The sequence below is a fragment of the Scleropages formosus genome, chromosome 7, assembly GCF_900964775.1.
Source record: "Scleropages formosus chromosome 7, fSclFor1.1, whole genome shotgun sequence".
Classification (NCBI taxonomy): Eukaryota; Metazoa; Chordata; class Actinopteri; order Osteoglossiformes; family Osteoglossidae; genus Scleropages; species Scleropages formosus.
Window position 1 is genome coordinate 7255622 of NC_041812.1, and position 19347 is coordinate 7274968.

The 19347-nt window shown below is 42.0% G+C and overlaps 1 protein-coding gene across 5 annotated transcripts in view; it reads left to right on the top strand.

Annotated features, from left to right (window-relative positions):
• The window catches only part of efr3a (EFR3 homolog A (S. cerevisiae)), a 97150-nt gene that overhangs the window by 24206 nt on the left and 53597 nt on the right, over positions 1–19347 (top strand). For all 5 annotated transcript variants that reach the window (XM_018757793.2, XM_029253389.1, XM_029253390.1 and 2 more), the window contains 5 exons: positions 2288–2364; positions 4280–4407; positions 6425–6575; positions 13816–13937; positions 17189–17338. In XM_018757793.2, the coding sequence (XP_018613309.1) occupies positions 2288–2364; positions 4280–4407; positions 6425–6575; positions 13816–13937; positions 17189–17338 (628 nt within the window). Of the gene's footprint in view, positions 1–2287; positions 2365–4279; positions 4408–6424; positions 6576–13815; positions 13938–17188; positions 17339–19347 lie in introns of those variants that run through there.

Here is a 19347-nt window from a genome sequence, read left to right on the forward strand (position 1 = left end):
TCAAACCATGGATTGTTATGACTAGAGACATAAAGACATTTTCTCCCCCCAAGAAATTAGTTTCAGGTATTTTTTTCCTTTTTTTTCAGTGCTACTTACAATGATGTATCAATTAGAACAGTTGGGGAAGTTTTTACTCTATCTACTCAGGTTAAGTACTTTGGTCAAGGATACTGCAGTCTGATCAGGCGTTCAGACCTGGGTTCTCCTTTTGCAGTGCGACTGGTCTGTTTCTGGAAGCCCATGTGTTTTAAATTTGCTGTTCCCCTTCATTCCCAGTATACCCCCAGGAGTAGACTAATGGTGGGGCAGGCAGCTTCAGAACACTATGGAATTGCACTAGTTCCGGCCCGTGGCTCCGTATTGATTGTTGGTGTCAAGTGCTTCCATGGTTCTGTATTGATCGGTAATACGAAGACTTGACTGGCTTCTTGACCTTTGCTGTTTTTTCACCTAGTTTATGGCATACCGCTTAACCAGTATTTCCTGCCAGTGGCAGCAGAAAGTAGTGAATTGAAAACCAAGTATATTTAAAAATCAACACAAAAAAAAAGATCTGCAGGAGTGATAATTTACCTTACCATTAGTGGGCAGCTGAGTTCTTATTGCCCTTAATTTTTTACTGAGATCAGGGAAGAAGGATGTGATTTATGGCCCAATGTGGTACATTTGTCAGTGTTGGAGGCACGGTGGCACAGCAAGCGCCTGGACAAAAGCGCCTGCTAAATAAGTAAATGTGGATGTAAAAATTTCAGCTCTAATTTAGTCTTTGTTAATTTTATATACATTTTATATTTAATATCTTATCCTGATGTTTTAATTACTATTTTTTTATTTGATTACACTTTTAAGTGTTTGGAGAGTGTTTGTAGAAGTATTTGGGCATGTCTGTAAAGTCCAGGAATGCGCATTTTTTCCCCTTTTTTAAAATAATGGAAAAGGACCGCCCAGTGTAGACTCTTGGTATATGGACTGTTTTCAAGAATGAATTAAGTCTATATAACAGGGGACACGTGGACTCCAGAATTATAAATTTAATAAGTATGATTAAAAATAATTCATTTGTCACTGGTCACAGCATTATTACTATGTTCATCAAACCCATCCATCCATCCATCTTCCTCCGCTTATCTGGGACCGGGTCGCGGGGGCAATAGTCCAAGCAGAGCCCCCAGACTTCCCTCTCCCTGCACACCTCCTCCAGCTCCTCTGGGGGAACCCCAAGGCGTTCCCAGGCCAGCTGGGAGACGTAGTCTCTCCAACGTGTCCTGGGTCTGCCCCGAGGCCTCCTCCCAGTGGGACATGCCCGGAACACCTCCCCAGGGAGGCGTCCAGGAGGCATCTGGAACAGATGCCCACGCCACCTCAACTGACTCCTCTCGATGCGGAGGAGCAGCGGCTCTACTCCGAGCTCCTCACCCTATCCCTAAGGGTGCGCCCAGCCACTCTGCGGAGGAAACTCATTTCTGCCGCGTGTATCCGCGATCTCATTCTTTCGGTCATGATCCAGAGTTCATGACCATAGGTGAGGGTAGGAACGTAGATCGACCAGTAAATTGAGAGCTTCGCCTTACGACTCAGCTCCTTCTTCACCGCAACAGACCGGTACAATGGCCGCATTACTACTGTTCATCAAACCCAAATACTATATTTCCAGAAAACAGTAGCACAAAAGCATTGTTGAATACACTTAAGTTTTTAAATTAATTATGCATTCAACATGGAGGCAATTTCCTGTAGCCATTTTTTTCGTCCCTTGGGGGGTGTGGGAGGCTCTGAAAACATCAACTTCAGTCAGTGTGTTGCCAGCTTTGGCCTGCCCTTCAAGACTAAGATGATGATTAGTTTATTTTTAAAAACTGATTTTCCATACTTGCTTTAATGTTTTTGTGTATCATTAAGATTTATGAAAGAAATGTTAAAGCTCAAGTGTATAGGTTCATTTTAGATTTGCCTTCATACTGTTATTACTCTGGAAATATTACTATAATAATGTTTTCTAATCAAAAACAGATTCTGTCGAAGAATCTGAGTTACTGTGGTAACTCATGATGGTCTGGTCTATTGGTTATGGGGCAGAGCAGATATAGTGGTCGAAGCTCTTGCCTTGCATGTAAAAGACCTGGGTTCAGGTACCTTCATACCTTCTATACCACAATGAATATTGGGGTGGTGTGTGTGTGTGTGTGTGTGTGTGTGTGTGTGTGTGTGTGTGTGTGTGTGTGTGTGTGTGTGTGTGAGTGAGAGTAAGGAGGACTGCCTAATGGCCTCTCATTATGTCTTCCAGGAGTGTGTGGCTGTTGTGGCCCCCTGCGGCCACGTTACAAGCGCCTGGTGGACAACATTTTTCCCGAGGACCCCAAGGTGAGCGCTGCTGGACGCCATAGACAACCACAGGCAATTGCATGACAGAAATGTCACTTTGCCTCACAACTGGTTTAATGACCGTGTCAGTCAATTGCAGTGGAAACTATCCCCTGCATGTTTGTTATCATTCCAACCTGTGCACTTGATCTAATTTGAGGAATTTAATTACAGTATAAATTTACTGTGTTTTCATGACATGGATTTCATTAATCACTGCTTCCTATCTTAATGGCATTTATTAGCTTATAGTTACTATAATTTATTTGTTTTAATTGCCAACTTATCCTACTAATAACAAAGTATATTTTCTCTGAGTACTAGCAGATGGAAAAAGAATTTTTTTTTTGTAATATATGATCATTCAAGGATGCTAGATGTTTTACTATGTGAGGCCCAACTTGGTTGCATGTTTTCTGTGGACCTGGTGCACTTCCTTAGCTAAAATGCTAAGAAATGTAGAAAATGCATTTTTTGCATTCCTCAGTGACTTGAGGCACAACTCTGTTTTGAATGGTTATAATGTTGTTGTTCACCACCACAATTGTTCCAAAACAGAAGTGTATAATCTGGACTCAAGCAAGTGAAACAAAAGTAGAAAATTTGTGTATAATTCAGTTAAATTGTAACGTGGCAAACAAATGGTAATTCTGACATCAGAGAAGATTAATAGTGTAGTTGGAAAAAGCGAAAGATGCCAGTATTCATTTATTACTTGCTTCACACATGTTTTTTCCTATTGTTCAGAGTCACTGCAGTTATGAGAAGGCCTCATTAAAATGCAAGTCTATATACTTAACATGCACTGACAATTTTCAGTACATGCGTCACAGTTTGTTTCCAAGAAGTCAATAACATATCATTCATTTCACTTCTATTAGTATGAATTATGTACTATGTAGTGATTTAAAAGATGATCACTTAATGGTGATTGACTAATTTTAAGTCTAAATATGGTGCCATAACATGTTACTAAATTAAACTTGTATGGTGTGTTGTATACAACTGCATTTACTAAACTCACTTAAATGAGAAACTCATTCTCATTTTTAACCCTTGATCCTGTTAATTAAAATCTAAGTATTCCCAATTCCCTCAACAGATGCGGGATCTTTGGTACACAAAGGTACTGAAGGCACTTGCCTCTCTTGGGGTCTCACTGTATAAGCAAAGATTTACTGAGGCAAGCTGTAAAGTATATGCAGTCAGCACCTTTTCGAATCAACTATGACTTCATGCACTGAAGGTGGCAAGTGGTCTCAAGGGATGTTTCAGTGAAAATAGTCCTCATCTCTCCCCCCCCCCCCCCCCCCTGCCTTTTTTTATGGTGTCTCACTGACATCTTACACACATTGTATTTGCAAAGGGTGCTATGCTTGATTTTTTTTTAATACAAATTCACATTTACAGGTTACGCTCATTCCTCTGGTATGGGTTGAAGCTAATAGTTTTTAACTGGATCTTCTCTCTATAGAAACTTGCAATGCTAGATTATTGTTACTATTAATAATATATTATTCAAATATTATACTGCAAAGCTACTATAATTTTTTTTGTTTTTTTTTTTGTTCTGTTCACTTGTGTAGTAGGTTAATTTGGGAAAATCAGGAATACCAAAATCAGGAGTCCCAGTGACCTGTTCTTAAATCGTAAAAACATTTTTCAATTTTTGTGGTGTGCCTCCTTGGAGATGAGTACATTAAGAAGCATTAGGTCTGTAGTAGGTGGGGATCCTGTGATCTGCAGGATGAATAGCTTAACTTGGTCTTCTTGCTTTTTCACACTTGTCAGTTAATGAGCAACATTTAACAAAGGTAAAGGAATGTGACAGGGTGTTGCCTTAACCTGGGTGTGTTCCAGCACTCACCTAGATCCCTAAATATCTTTCTTTTTTGTCTGCTTCTATCTTTTCCAGGATGGCTTGGTTAAGTCAGACATGGAGAAACTGACCTTCTATGCTGTGTCTGCCCCAGAGAAGCTGGACCGTATCGGGGCCTATCTCGCAGAGAGGCTGAGCCGTGATGTCCTCAGGCACCGATACGGGTAAGCGCTGCCCCAGCCCTAACCCTACCTCTCAGTTGCCTCCAATCAACAAATTGTGAAAGCACTGCCAGCAAGTACAAGTCACAATAAAAGACACTCTCTAGAATCTGTTCAAACCCTAAATCCACTTGTTACTGTAATATTCTGAAAAAGGTGTCAACATAAAAATAAAACCTAACAAGGTGCCCAAGGTGCTCCTCTCATACTTAGTGAAAATCATGAAAGTGCAAGTATCTCTGTGAATCTCTCGCATTCTTCTGCTCCGAAGTTTGTGATTTTTTATTTTAAATATTTGGAGTGACCCCAGATTATTATCTGGATCTGCAAGATGGGGAACCTGGTCTGAAGATGGTACCATCACCCTCTGCCATGCCGCTAACTGAAGGGACACTCTGTACACGCTCACCGTTGCTAAGGAACATGGCGGCTCAGCATGTGCCTCCAACCCGGCCGAAAATGGGTTGTTAACCTCAGAGGGCTGTAGTGTGCATCATCCGTACAGCTGCCTCCTCCTTATTCATTTAGCTGATGCTTTTCTCCAAAGCGAGTTAAAATGTTAAGGTTACAATTATTTACCCATTTATACAGCTTGGTAATTCTACTGGAGCAATTTAGGGTAATTACCTTGCTCAAGGGTACTACAGTCAGAGGTGGGGATCGAACTTGTGACCTTTAGATCCAAAGGCAGTAGCTTTAACCACTATGCTACCAGCTGTCCCAGATGATGTCTTTATTCCTCAAAAGGGGATCATGGAGACATTCTACGGCTCTGGACACACTGTAGCTATTATTAGAACCTTTGAAATGCAATTTAGAGTCTTGTGTGAGTGAGAAAGCAACTCGCTTTATTGTAAAGAGAAAACACTGACGTCAGCTGTTATACCTGTACCTCAAGACTCCTGATTGAGTGTGTGAAAATGTGAAAGTGATTTGCATTTATTGATTTGTCAGATACTTTTCACCAAAGTGCTGTACAGCTGAGTAAACAAAAGTGAATCGACAACAAAGAGCTTAATAAACAGATTCACGATTATCAAAGCACGGCTTTTTTGTGCGGTACCACCATTTTCCGAAAACCCATTACTAAGATAGCTGGTTATAGAAGAAATATTCATATATTATACACATATGGATTAAGGTAACAGACTCATTTATGAAGCTGTCTTCAGATCAAGACAGGAGCAAGTCTTGAAAACTGAAAAGCATTCAGCACTTCTGAAGGACAGAGGGAGTATGTTACACTTCTTACTGGGATGTAGGAACTAATCAGGTCCTAAAGGTGCATTTCCATAGAAATGAAATATCTTTGTTCACCAAATTACTCAGGATTTACAGTCCCTGCAAAGAAAGATACTTACTCTACTCTTGGAAGGTTGTCATTATTACATACCATTTGTTTGTGTGCTGAAACATCTCATATGACAGAAGAGACCTGTTGCCACTGGCCAAATGGGAAGTAGAAAAGTAATATATGGCTTTTGACCCAGAAGGCTTAAAACCAAGGCTCTTGAAATGATGGATTCCCATCCCCCCACTCATGCAGTAATTGCTTTTTATCAGGGAGGTGTGTTTAAGCTGCCATTTGGGAAATATCTGTCCGAGGCCACGTCTAGACCATTATATTATTAGGTATCTCCCTCGACATCTTCAGCCACTTATCTCCATTCATGTGTTCCGCAGTACCTTCAAGAAAGTAATTAAAATTTAGCAGAAGCTAAATATAGATTTGCCCAAAGGGGTAGTGCTTTGCTATGGGATCAATGAGATGTGATGGTTTTGTGATCCATAACAATACAACCGCACTGCACAATTGGGTGCAATTACCTTGGCTGACTGTTATAAATCATTCCTCTATGCAGTATTTTCAAGTGCTGTTAGCCCATACTTGTCCTGGATGAATTTTAACGATACTCTATGGGCCAAACGGTCAGCCGTCTTGTCGGATCCCGTTAAAGCAGATGGAGTTGGGGTGATTTGGGTTGGTTCTGGGCCTCATCTCTTTTTCTCACTCCTGAAGCTATGTGGTCATTGCTATGGAGGCCCTGGACCAGCTGCTGATGGCCTGCCACTCGCAGAGCATCAAGCCATTTGTTGAGAGCTTCCTGCACATGGTGGCCAAGCTCCTGGAGTCTCAGGAGCCGGACCTGCAAGTCCTCGGAACCAACTCGGTGAGCCGCCCCTTGTTCTCGTTCTTAAATTATCTCATCTTTCAATATTCTAAACACTCCCCTATTACATATTGTTCTGTGTTGCTCATATTTTTGTGTTTAAATGCCAGAAGCTCACTGGTTATTTTCAACCTGTCCCCATGCTTTTCTCAACTTGAGTTTGTCACTCAAACAAGTAGTAATGCAATTACTTCATAATATTACTTTCTATGGCCATTTCTTTGTAATGTTGTAGCATTACTTTTCATTAGTGGTGTAACTTTTTTCCCCTCTGTCTCTAGATGTTCAATTTTATTTCTTTAAAATGCTTTCTGTGAAGTGCTCTCAGAAGCAGTTTGTGAAAACACTACACAACAAATAAAAAATTGTTCTCATGTACTGTTGCATATGACAAGGAAATAATTCCCACTGCAGCACAACAGAGATGGCAGTCTTTCAGCATTCAGTCTGAGCCCTGAGTTTGAAGTCTGAACAGAATTAGCTCTTCCCACCTTTAGCCGAGGTAAAAAGAGAGGAAAGGGAGAGAAGGAAATAAGAGAGAGGGAAGATGAAGGGAATAGAGTGCCAGAGCGATTCATCTCCTTGAAGGTCGTGCTCCTTCCAGCGAGAGGTGACTGCCTGTTTGCTGTTCTGTGCATCTCTTCGAAAGGAGGCTGTCTATCAGAGTGTGCTTGGTAACGGAGATGTCACACGACGGGCACCTCTCAGAGGCTACAGAGATATTCTTTTGGATTGGAGAATTGCGGGGTATTCTGTATGACAAGATGAGAATATCTGAAGATGAGCTGATTGAATAGACACCGTTACCTTAGAACCTCTTTAACCATTACGAATTGAGAAATCATCTAAGAGCAGCTTGTAATAATGTGGTTAAGGCTGTCACCTTGTAATCTGAAGTTTCTGGTTTGACTCCCATCTCCTGCGGTCTTAGCCTTAATCAAGATACTTGAATTGTATACATAGATAAATGGTTATAAGGCTGGAATACAGTACAATGTAAGTCAACTTGGACAAAGGTCTCATTCCTAAACAATAATTCCAGGAAATAAGACCTTCAGAAGCATTTATTGGCTTAATAAATATGGCTGTAACAAGTCAGTCAGTGCAACTTTATTATATATTTATTATATGACTGCAAGTTGAACTCATGTCTTTGCAGAAACTAATTACAAAGGGCAGTATTAGTGCTTATGCTGTGCCTTTAATAAACCTGGACATGAGATGAAAGGAGTTGTCCTCCAGAGTGTTCACTACATCACTTCTTACTTCAGTTACATTTTACACAACAGTATATTCTACATGTATACAGTTGTGCAGTTTTTACTGTATCAATTTAGGGTAAGGTCTTCTTTTTCACAGGTACTACAATAGGAGCTTGGAATCAAGCCTGAGTCCTTTTTAATGGAGAACTTTGTGTTAAACTACTATAATACTTGCTGCCCCTATTGTATGAATGAGTGTAAGTATAATTGTAAATCTGAAACATATATTTCATTTTAATGTATTCAATCAATATATCAGCATAAAACATTGCAATCTTCGCCAGGACAACCGGTCAATGAAAGTAAGAATGAGAGATCATGAAAGAATGAATGAGAGATTCACATAATGCAACTAATAATTCAAATGTCTATATTATAGGCAAACTTATGGTCTTGTTATTAAGCTCATGATGGAACTGTTCATATCTTAGGCTTGGGCTGAGAGAAAATTCCATTATAGCTGCAAACCAGTCTTTATCTACCTTCCTTGAACATGAGTGACAGATCTAATTTAATGTTTTTGTTATGTATTTTGACTTAGCCTTTAAGTGGTTATTGAACACAGAACCAAATGCAGTGGTAACTGAGGTCAGGCTCATTGCAACTTGAAACGTATGCACATATGCAATTTTGCTTTTTCTGACAATTGAGATGGTTGGATTTTTGCTCTTCATTTTTAAGGAAATGGTGATTACTGATGCTACAAATAGTTTCTCCTTGCACTGCACTCACTGGCATGAGAAATAGTAGGTTCCCGAGTCTTGCAGCAGTCTTCTTTCAACTATGTTTTTGGCACAGACCATAGCATTGTGCTTCTCGTGTTACACAGAACCTCAAAACCTCTGTAAAAATGAGTTTGCCTGTGTGGACCTGATCTCAGGGTCCATTGGTTTTTGAGACTCAGCTGCAGAAAATTTTGTGAATCTTGTTTTCCATGAAGACATTTTGATCTGTGGCTGGAGACTGTATACATGATGCTGCGAAGAATTTAATCACCTGTTTATCTGGTCTTGTAACACCTTATGTATTTTTCCTTTTTTTTTTTTTTTCCCCCCACCAACAGCTCAGAGTCTATCCCTGAAGCCTTACCCTGAACTGATACAGTAACAATTGGCCAGCTGTGTAAATGAGTAATTGTAAGCCATCTACAAACCTACCATTTTAAGCATAATATTTGAGGCAGGTACATACCTTATGGAATTAGTCCATCACAGGGCAATTGCACAAATCGTTCACCCTCTCACACTACAATTTAGAGTGACCAATTCACCTAAAAGGCACATTAGACTGTGGGAGGAAACCAGAGGAAAACCATATGAAAACAGAATGTACAAACTCTATACAGACTGAGTTGGATTCAAACCCACATCCATTTACATATCAGATGCTTTTCTCCAAAGCGACTTCCAGTGAACTCTATGTAGTGATATCAGCTCACACACCTTATTCACCAAGGTGACTTTACACTGCTAGATAGACTACTTACACTGGGTCACTCATCCATATATCAGTGGAACACACGCTCTCTGTCACTCTCACACTATGGGTGACCCTGAACAGCATGTCTTCCGGAGGAAACCCACACAGACTCTGGGAGAACATGCAAACTTGACACAGACTGAGCAGGTATCAAACCCATGTCCTCTTGCATCACCCAGGCACTGTGAGACAGCGGCACTACTTGCTGTGCCACCATACTGCCCTGCTACATCAAAATGCACAATCGACAAGTTGAGACACCAGCTGCACTGGCGGGCGCACTGTGTAATGTACTGTGTAATTTTTTTTTTTTTTTTTTGGGCATTGTTCACATTTGAACACTTGCCTTATAGCACTACACTGAAATAAGCATCAAAACTTTAGATTTGCATATAAATTTGGACTATTTATGCCATAATATAAAGTTGACAGTTGCTATTGTGATGTTAAAGACGCACTTTGCTAAGACTGTAGTAAATAAAGCAATAGCAGTAGCCTTAGACGTGTATAATATCTAGTGTCATTCTGGATGTTCATTGTAGGTTAAACCTTCTCCATCCATGTAGTGGCATCTCCAGTTACCCTCAGAGTACAGTCTGTAACAGGTCATGTGGCCTTGGAGGCCTCATACCATTGCTTGGCTGCAGCCGTACAGACTCAGCTATGCAGGGTGGGTTAAGTGAGCTGAGCTGTACAGTGTTCTCAGTAATGGGTCATGAAGGTAGAGTTGATAACAGGGCCGTCCTTGGCCAGGCTCCTCCGCCTCCTCTGAGCTTCCTGTGCACTTGGGCGGGAAAGTGAGAGGGCTCTCATCCATAATTTATTGTTGGTATTTGGAGGGATTTGGCTTCAGTATGGAGGGGAGCTGTTCAGGGGTGAGAAGGATATAATAGAAGGATATAATTTAATATGGCACAGAAGCTGCTATGAAACATTTTTTTTGTTATGCTTTTTTTGTCTCTTGAAAATTTTCTGAATGGGAAGATAGAAATGAACATCCAGCACATTCCTTGTGTTATTCTTTCCTTTTGTGGAAAAACTAAACTAGTTGAATGTGTGTAGCACTCTATCAGCCCTAAAACTCGCTAGTGTTCATGGAAGGTAGATCAAGGAATCTGGTTGAAGGGCTATATTGGCATTCTGTTTCAACACAAGATCTGAATCAACACCTTGATGAAGACCACAAGCTTCATAACAACCAGACCACCAGCTTATCTGTAACTTAGATATTTTCTCATAGGAATTGAATTATCTATTGTAAATGGTCACATATATCCCAGGCTTACATTGTCATTTACATTTATTTATGCAATAGGGGCAGCAGGTAGTGTTGGAGCTCTGGCTTTGCTTTAAAAGGACTCAAATCCCATCTTCTCCTGTTGTTCCTGTGAACAAGTACTTAGCTTGAATTTATACATTAAAAATTTCAAACTATAAATTTGTAAATAATAGTAAAGAATATACAAACCTACCATTTTCAGTTGCCAGATAAAGGTATGCATTACAGGTTAAAGTAATATATATAGCTTTTATTTTGTTGTTATTGAGATAGTCATTTGATCGGCCTAAAAATGTTTGGGTTCTGTCCATCCCAGGTGTATAAAGGGTTGCTCCCTTGCTAAGTGACACATCCTGGGCACCATCTTCTTGATTAGCTGTTTCTGTGATCAGTTAGATGTAAGAACAAGTGCATTTTAACCCTTGCTGCCTTTCCTGCTCTAGCAGCCCTCTAGCTCATCTTCAGGTTTTTATTAGCGGATCCTGATAACATGGAAAGAACATCAGGTTAACTGCAGCCTCCACTCCACCCCTCTCTGTTATCAGAACAGACTGAAAAAGGCAAAAGGAGTATTAACAGAGGGACTCAGTGGGGGGGGGGGGGGCGACAAGGGGACATCATTTTCAGAAAATCTGTGTTTTAAGAGGGAACACATCTGAAGGATCCTTTCTGTGCCAAAAGGCCGGCCGGTTCTCTGATGCCAGGCTCTGTTAAGGGAATCAAAAGATGAGAACCGCTGCAACCTCCATAGCTCTTTGATTCCCTCAGTGCACCATACAGCCAAACATGGATTGCATCCTTCACTGTTTATATAAATCTGTCCAAATTGTATGTCTAAATCAAGGCCCTTTGAAAGCTCGCACAGATCCTTTGATTTCCTTCCCTTTTTTTTGTGCAAACTGTCCTGGTACAAAGTCCATGGAAAATATGGTGTCTCAAACTGAAGTGCTATGAGTTCTAAGGGTTCAACTAATCCATCTCATCCAGCTTCAGCTAATAGCTGCATAATCAGGAAGGCTTGACGTTTAAGCAAAGTTCTTATTGCTGCCTTGATGTGAGGGTCATTTCTGTTGGTGATTGTTCAAGTGTCTTTTATTACAGGCTGTCAGGTACCAGCGTCCTTCATTAAGAGTTTCTAAAGCCGATAAGGGTGATTAAGAACCAGTTTCCTCATTATTTTTTCTTTAATTGTAGGGGGAGAATGGTGGGTGGTGAGAAAAAAATCTCTGATTATTTCTTCCAGTGAAGAACTTGGTGAGGCAACCTAATTCTGCTCTACTGGCTTTTACCAGCCCTGTTCTCTACCTGTACTACAGAGGTGGACACTCAGTCACTGTCATCTTAGCCTTCATGTCCTCACTTCATCTCTTTCACCTTGATGGACCCATGAATTTGAAGGCACCTTTTTAAATTCAGTTCTTGGACCTCCTGTGATGATATTGGCTTCTTACACTGGTTTATGTGAGAGAACTGCTCTTGGTTTTGGCCAAGAAGTGAGATATCGATAATGAGGGGTTCGGGGGGGCGACTCGCTGACGATAGGGAAATACATCCATAGCATCACCTTCTGCCCACTCTCCCCTGCTTGTGAGGCTCTCAGAGCTACGGTGACTGCTGTCTTCCGCTGCTGTCGTCAGAGGACCACAATAGCCGCTGCTGTTGAATTAGGCAGTAGGGAGCCAGATCAGGAGGTGCCTGCAGAGGGCTCGGTGCAGCATGACTCACCGGTCCAAGTGACCACTTGGCCCACGTCCAGGAGCTGTAATCGGCAGGTGCTGTCATCCCTCAACCCATGAAGGAGTCGCCGCTCTTTTGACTTTTCACTTCTTCAAATGACGCAATTAGACCACCCACATAAAGAGGATGTGAGGCACACAACTTTCCTACAGTCAGCCTGGATTTCTTTTTTTACTTACTGAGTTACTTTTCTTCAAGCATCTTACAGAATTAAGATTCTTACAGTGACTTACCCATTTATGTAGCAGCATCGTTTTAATTGTTAGTTTGCACTTTTTCTGTATATTGATTCTTATTTTGTGACTGCGCTCTGATGTCATTTATAAAAGAACATAAATGGGTGGCACAGTGACAAACAGGCCAGCTCGCTGTGAACAGGACCAGGACATCCAATAATCTGGGCCATAAAAACTGTTGAAGCCACAGCCTGTTTCATGACCATGCTGTTTTGCTGAAACTCACCTGGTGTCTGCTTACTGTGTGACACACAGCAATAAAATGTCTTTTAGTGTAAACTGATCTTTCTAAAGGTTTCCTAAAATGGTGTTTGACTGCAGCCCTTAAAGGCCCGCTTATTTTACTCTCGTCCGGGATCTTTTTTGTCCTGGCAACATCCCATTTATTGTAGTCCTGGACTGTAATTTTTCTGTACAGGCCTCGTGATGGACATCTGGTGAGGAGTGGAGCTCTTCCTCTGTTTGGTCCAGCAGGTTTTACAGCTAAATCTGTCAGACTGAAGGAGTTAGATGGGTGGTTCTCTGAATTTGGAGACACCCCCTCCCACCTTCTGAAGTAAACAGTCCAGGACCACAGTTCAGTATATCTGGTCGAGAGATTCACAATGTAAATACTATCATGGTGGTTCATTATTATGTTCCATGCATATCTTTCTCCATTAAAGATGTCCTTTCATCACCTTAAAAAAATTATTTTTAAAAAATAGAAATGGAATGAAACAAAGTCACGTTTGCAAGGATGAGAACAATGAGGTGATACCATGTTATGGTCAGTTACTTCTCCAAAGTTTCCTGCCCTTGTTTTTACCTTCACGGTGAACAGAACCAAAAAAAAGGTTGCTGTCAGTGGTTGTTTCTTACAAGTCCTTGAACAGAGCTGCATTAGGTGTGTGTGTGTGTGTGTGTGTGGGTGGGGTGGGGTGGGGTGGGGTTTAAAGGCTTTTTATTTAGTTAATTGAAATGAGGATGGAAATAATGTCTTTTACTGGAGGCTGAAGTGTGTCATCTGCCTGCCTGATAAGTTCTTTATCTACAAACATCTGCTGTTTTGTTTGAGCACAGGGTGAAGCCACTTGTCTTTCTGGCTTCTTCTGCTGCTTAAGATGGCCTGCGGTCTGTTGGTCTGGTTCTTGAAAACCACTTGGATTGAATCCAATGATATCTGATGTCTTTACATTTACCGTGGATTGAAATGTGTTTAGCACACTTGAACTCACCTGAAAGTTTATCTCCCTCTCCCCCACCAGTTTGTCAAGTTCGCCAATATCGAGGAGGACACCCCATCCTACCACCGCCGGTATGACTTCTTTGTGTCTCAGTTCAGCGCCATGTGCCATTCCACCCATGAGGACCCAGAGACAAGAACCAGGTGAGCACACTGGGGATTCCCATTGGTCGGTTAGACACCCTGTACCTGCAGTCTCTGGAGTAGGACAACACATTGCCAGGATTGTGGAAGTATCCACAACATCACTCAATTCAGAGTCCAATTCTTTTATGCTCCAAAACTATAAAAGTTACTATTGATAGTGTTGCTATAGTAGTAGCAGTTGTAGTAGTGATATTATTTATAACTGAGATTTCTTTCAGCAGATGGAGTAGTGGTCAGGAGGTAACATTGCAGTCAAAAGTCTTTGCTACTAATCAACCCCTAGTTTTAGCATACTGCTGCTATAGTGATACGTACAGAAATTACCTAGCTATATACTGTAAATGGGTAAACCATAGTAAACTGCTCACTATACTAGTGCTGCTGCTGCTACTACTACTACTACTACTACTACTACTACTACTACTACACATCTCTCTCACACACACACACACACACACACACACACACACACACACACACACATCTGAACCGCTTGTTCCATACAGGGTCGCGGGGAGCCGGAGCCTAATCTGGCAACACAGGGCGTAAGGCTTGGGGGGGGGGGGACACCCGCCAGTCTATTGCAAGACACCCCAAGCGGGACTTGAACCCCAGACCCACCAGAGAGCAGGACCCAGTCCAACCCACCGCGCCCTACTACTACTACTACTGCTGCTAAAATATTGATTAATATTATTATTATAGGGTGGTATAGCATTGGTGCCTCATGGATCTTGGGCTGTGGGTCAAACATGGGTAATTCCCCACTGCTGTTTGCATGTTTCCCTTGTGCTTTTTTAGGGTTTCCTCCAAGTGTCCTGGTTGAACAAGTGGTTATTGATAATTGATAAAATAATGTTACTCACACAAATAAATAGTGGAAAAAAATGTATTGTTCAGTGTAGCGCAAAACTGAATCATGTCATGTCTCAAAATTTCCAGTTGCTGAAACATTGGTTGGGTTTTTTGAGGTGTAAATCATAGGTGAGTCTATCCCAAAGTCCCATCGACAGACTGCTCTGGGGCTTCCCTCGCCATGGTTCTGGCTAATCCATTTTAACACGCATTTTCCCTGAAAATAAGCATCTCAGATCAGGTCTAGTGGCTCCAGACAGCAGTTGGAGCAGCAAGACTTCCCACCTTGCCCTGGATGAACCCAGTGCTTTTTTTTTTTTCTGTAAATGAGATTTTTTTCCTCTATTAAATTAAAGCATCTTTGAATTCATGTCTCAATTTGCAGAATTAAAGATTGTTTATTCATTCTCCTCCTCTATTTGTACGAACTGCAATTTATTTCTTTTCCCCCTAACTCCCAATAGATGCTCAATATGTGGAGGGTGTTGGGTTTATTTGCGAAAACATAAACTGTTTATCAGAATGACTGTCAGCTATGTCCTCTCCCATCGATAACATTGATCCTGTTTGATGTAAACAGGAGCAGCAGAGGGATGATGGCTGAGTTGCTCCAATCATCGGCCTTTGCTGTGCTGCAAACAGCCTTCTAAGTGGTTTAATTACCCAGCCTGGTCGATGGAGAACCCAACAATTACAAGTTAAGAAGTAATCGCACCCGAAGGGCATTTTAAAAGGCATTTAGGTCAGCCTTTAACTGCGTTACATTTATTGTTTGTTTAGTTCATGCCTTTGCCCAAGGCAACTAACAGTTCCAGGTTTGTACACTACGTTACTTGCAATGATTTAGTCATTTTTACTGAATGAATTTATGGTAATTACCTTGATCAGCAGTACTATAAGCAGAGTGGAATTTGAACCCAGGTGCTTTGATGCTGTGGTGATGACTCTAAATGCTATACCACCTGCTCCCCCCTAAATCTCATAGACCTCCACAGGACATTGCCTTATTTGTGTTTTTATGTATTTAGTAACTGAATTACTTCTGACCTCATGTTGACTCTTCTATAAAGTTACCATGTTATAAATAAACTATATTGTACATTTTTATTCTTGAGACCCATAATCTATAGGAACCTACTTAGTAAATTTAAGTTTTAACTGGAACAGGTGAACAGGGGGCCCACCTACACCATGATTCCATTACAAAAGGTGTGCAAGGGTTTAATTGATCCACAAGTATTGCCCTGTGGGTGGAGCCTCTTGTCTCACTCAGGTTGTGGAGGGTGGGCAGTTTGGGCAGGGGTGTGCTGGGTTGTCTCAGATGCTGCTGTGTTGCCGCAGTGTGATCGCTCCCTCTAGTGGAAGGCGCTGTGTAACTGACTTGGACTGCTGCTGTGCCTACCCAGCTACAGATTGGGAGCTGCACTGCGCCCACGGTGTACTAATCACTGAGGGTCACAAGCAGTGTGAAAGATTCCCAAACACCGGCATCTTCCCACACTCCCACATCTTGCTAAATGTGGGTGGTGTTCGTGGAGAAATCCACCTTTACTTTGGCCTGAAGGAGCTGCAAAGCTTTGAGAATAATGCAGACTGTGAAATAATGATCCCCCACCCCCACTTTTTTTGGTTTCTGGTATCTCCAAGTTGCTTTTTCAGTGTAATAAAGAATGTAATATAAGGGGTAGCCAACTTCATTCACTAGGGATACAGTGAATTATTCTCAATATTATGGCTGTTAAAAAGAAGTGTCATTGTGACAGCTTTCATTTCAGAGCTCTCCAGCGCTGGCTTTGCCAGGGAGAAGACACATTCATACTGGAGAAGCCTGAAATTGGAACAAAAACAGCACTGATACTCTTATAGGTCTGCTGTCTTGGGCACAAGTCTTTCAGATGTTTTAAGTTTTTAAGCAATAATTGTGCCAGTCACTTAGCAGGACTGGTATTCTTTACAGGAGAATCAGATTCACTGTATTTTGTGGTATGCTGTTGCATTGATTCCTTTAGTGGGCGCCTTTGTCCAAGAGGACTTATCATGTCAGGTTTGTGTGTTACAGCTACTTAGTCATTCACCCATTTATACTGCTGAGTCATTTTACTGTATCATTTCAGGGTAAGTACCTTGATCAAGGGTTAGGGTTAACCCTTACAGCAGAAAGTAGGATTTGAACCCACGTCCTTTGACGCAAGGTTGTAATCACCTGGTGCCCTGTTACTGTTTTTATTTTGTTTCATAGTCAATGCCTTTATCCATTGACCTGCTGTTTTGCCCTTTCATGCTCTGGACCTTTTCAGTGGAGACATTCTGGTCAGTATAGTACAGTGCAGGTGTTCCAACAGCAGGATGTAGTACCGATTTAGCAGCTGGTCCCTCCTCTCGGGTTTATGCAGGATCCGTGTGGCTGGAATCAAGGGTCTCCAAGGTGTGGTCAGGAAGACGGTGAACGACGAACTACAGGCCATCATCTGGGAGCCTCAGCACATGAACAAGCTCATCCCGTCGATGCTTTTCAACATGCAGGAGGCTGACGACTTTGACAGGTGAGCAGTAGCGCAGACGGGCCCTGAGGGGTGGCCGCGGGAGCCTGTCGCTGTGTTTCCCTCTCTGATTGATAACCTGAGTCTCCCTGGTTATTGGCTATCTTTGGCTGCTGTCCACTGTTATTCACCCACATTCCAGTACATGTCCTTGCCAGGTTCTACTCCACTAGCTGTGAGGAGTTCATAATACCGCTTATCATGGGTGACTTCAGATTCCCATTTAATGACTACATTATTAATATTTGTTGATTAATAATTTTCTCTTAACCCGGTGCCCCTGGTGCCAAAACAGTCATACACTGTGAGAATATGAACTGTATGTCACTGTTGGGGGTTTGCATTGTGCTGAAATGCATGTGCACGATACTTGATGCCCTCTGTTATGTTACCTCATGGGCGCAGCGAAGAGGGAGGAACACTCCTATGAGCGTCCGAATCCTGTTTGTCACACCCCTCTCCACATTGTATTGTACTCCAGCATCGAGAGCTTCTCCTTTGAACACGAGGCTCTGAACTGTACACTCGCATCTGTCACACCCTACACAAAGGCATGCTTGCGTGCACACAGACACGTGCATGCACACTCAAGTACAAGAAATGTTGAAACTCCCATCAATCCCAGTGACTGCAGTAATGAGGTGAGGTGATGGAGCCGTTCCTGCAGAGTAACGCTGTTTATTGCTGCTGTTCTGGTGAATAAAAGCAAAAGCTGTTTTCCTTTCTGCATTCTTTTTTGCACTGTGGGTCTTTGCACTGTGCAGGCCAGCCTGTGAGTCACTTAGTTTTCTCCCTGTCCTCCTGCAATAACGGCATGGTCATGGCACTAATGGGTGGCCAGCTGTTCCCCCCAATGGCCGTGACACCACCTTCGCCCACCGCTTTGCACCCTGTCCACAAACACTCATCTGCGGGGCTGCCATTTTCATCCTCCTTCCACACCAGTTAAAATGGCCAAATCAGGTTAGTTTACATGACAGATTTAAACAAAGTGTTGCCAAAGTGATTTTTTTTCCTCCACCCACCCCCCCATCTCCCGTAAAATTTAATGTGTTTTTGTGATTCTATTTCTGTTGCTGTGCCGCTTGCTGCTTGCTGCTTGTTCTTGTCTCCCCCCCCTCACTCTTTCTTGCTCTTCTGTGTCTATTCATCTGCTCGCATTCTGGCTTCAGTCTGAAGATTAAGTCTATTGTCTGTGCTGACAGAATTACACCCCAAGTCCTCCTCTGCTCCTTTTTTTTTTTTTTTTTTTCTCCCCCCATACAGCTGTTTGAACTTTTGTCATAAAGGTGCATTTGCAGCACCTCAGTCATGCACCAGAATTTGACATCTGTGGGTCTATTGTCATTGTATGAGAAACCTGAACTAGAGAATAACAACATTTATACCATTCACATGAATGAAGACATGAACATTTTTCAGCTGAGGAGTGCGTTAAATGTTGGACGGGAATGCAACATTATTATTTGTATTTTTCTTTAGTTAATTTATGTAGCACACCTCTCCTTACCAGTTTAGTGTTAGGATTGTACACTGAGCTACTTACAGTAATTTTCATTTATGCAGTAGGGTAACATTTACTGCATAATTTCAGGCTATGTACTTTGCTCAAGGGTACTGTAGTGGAAGCGGGAACTTGAACCTATGTCCTTTTATTGTGAGGTGGCAGCTGTAACTGCTGTGTGACCTGCTACCCCCACTAGTAACAGTAGGACCATATTACAATTCATCCCTGGTGCAGCCACTTTTAATCCTGGGGCCTTGTGGATTGGTACCTCTGATCTGTGCTCTGCCGCCACAGTAACAGTGGGTCTGCAGGGAAGCTTGGGTTCAGTGGAGATCAGAGCTCCCCAGGACAGCGAAAGCAAATCCCCTAGCTCAGTAGATAATCTAGAGGGACCATAGAATCAAGTAATATCACTTTCCCTGTCATGTTGCCACTCCCTATCAGTGACTTCCTCTGGAAAGCCAATCTGTCCCCTCTTTCTGTCTTTGTATGTTTTTGCTGTTCT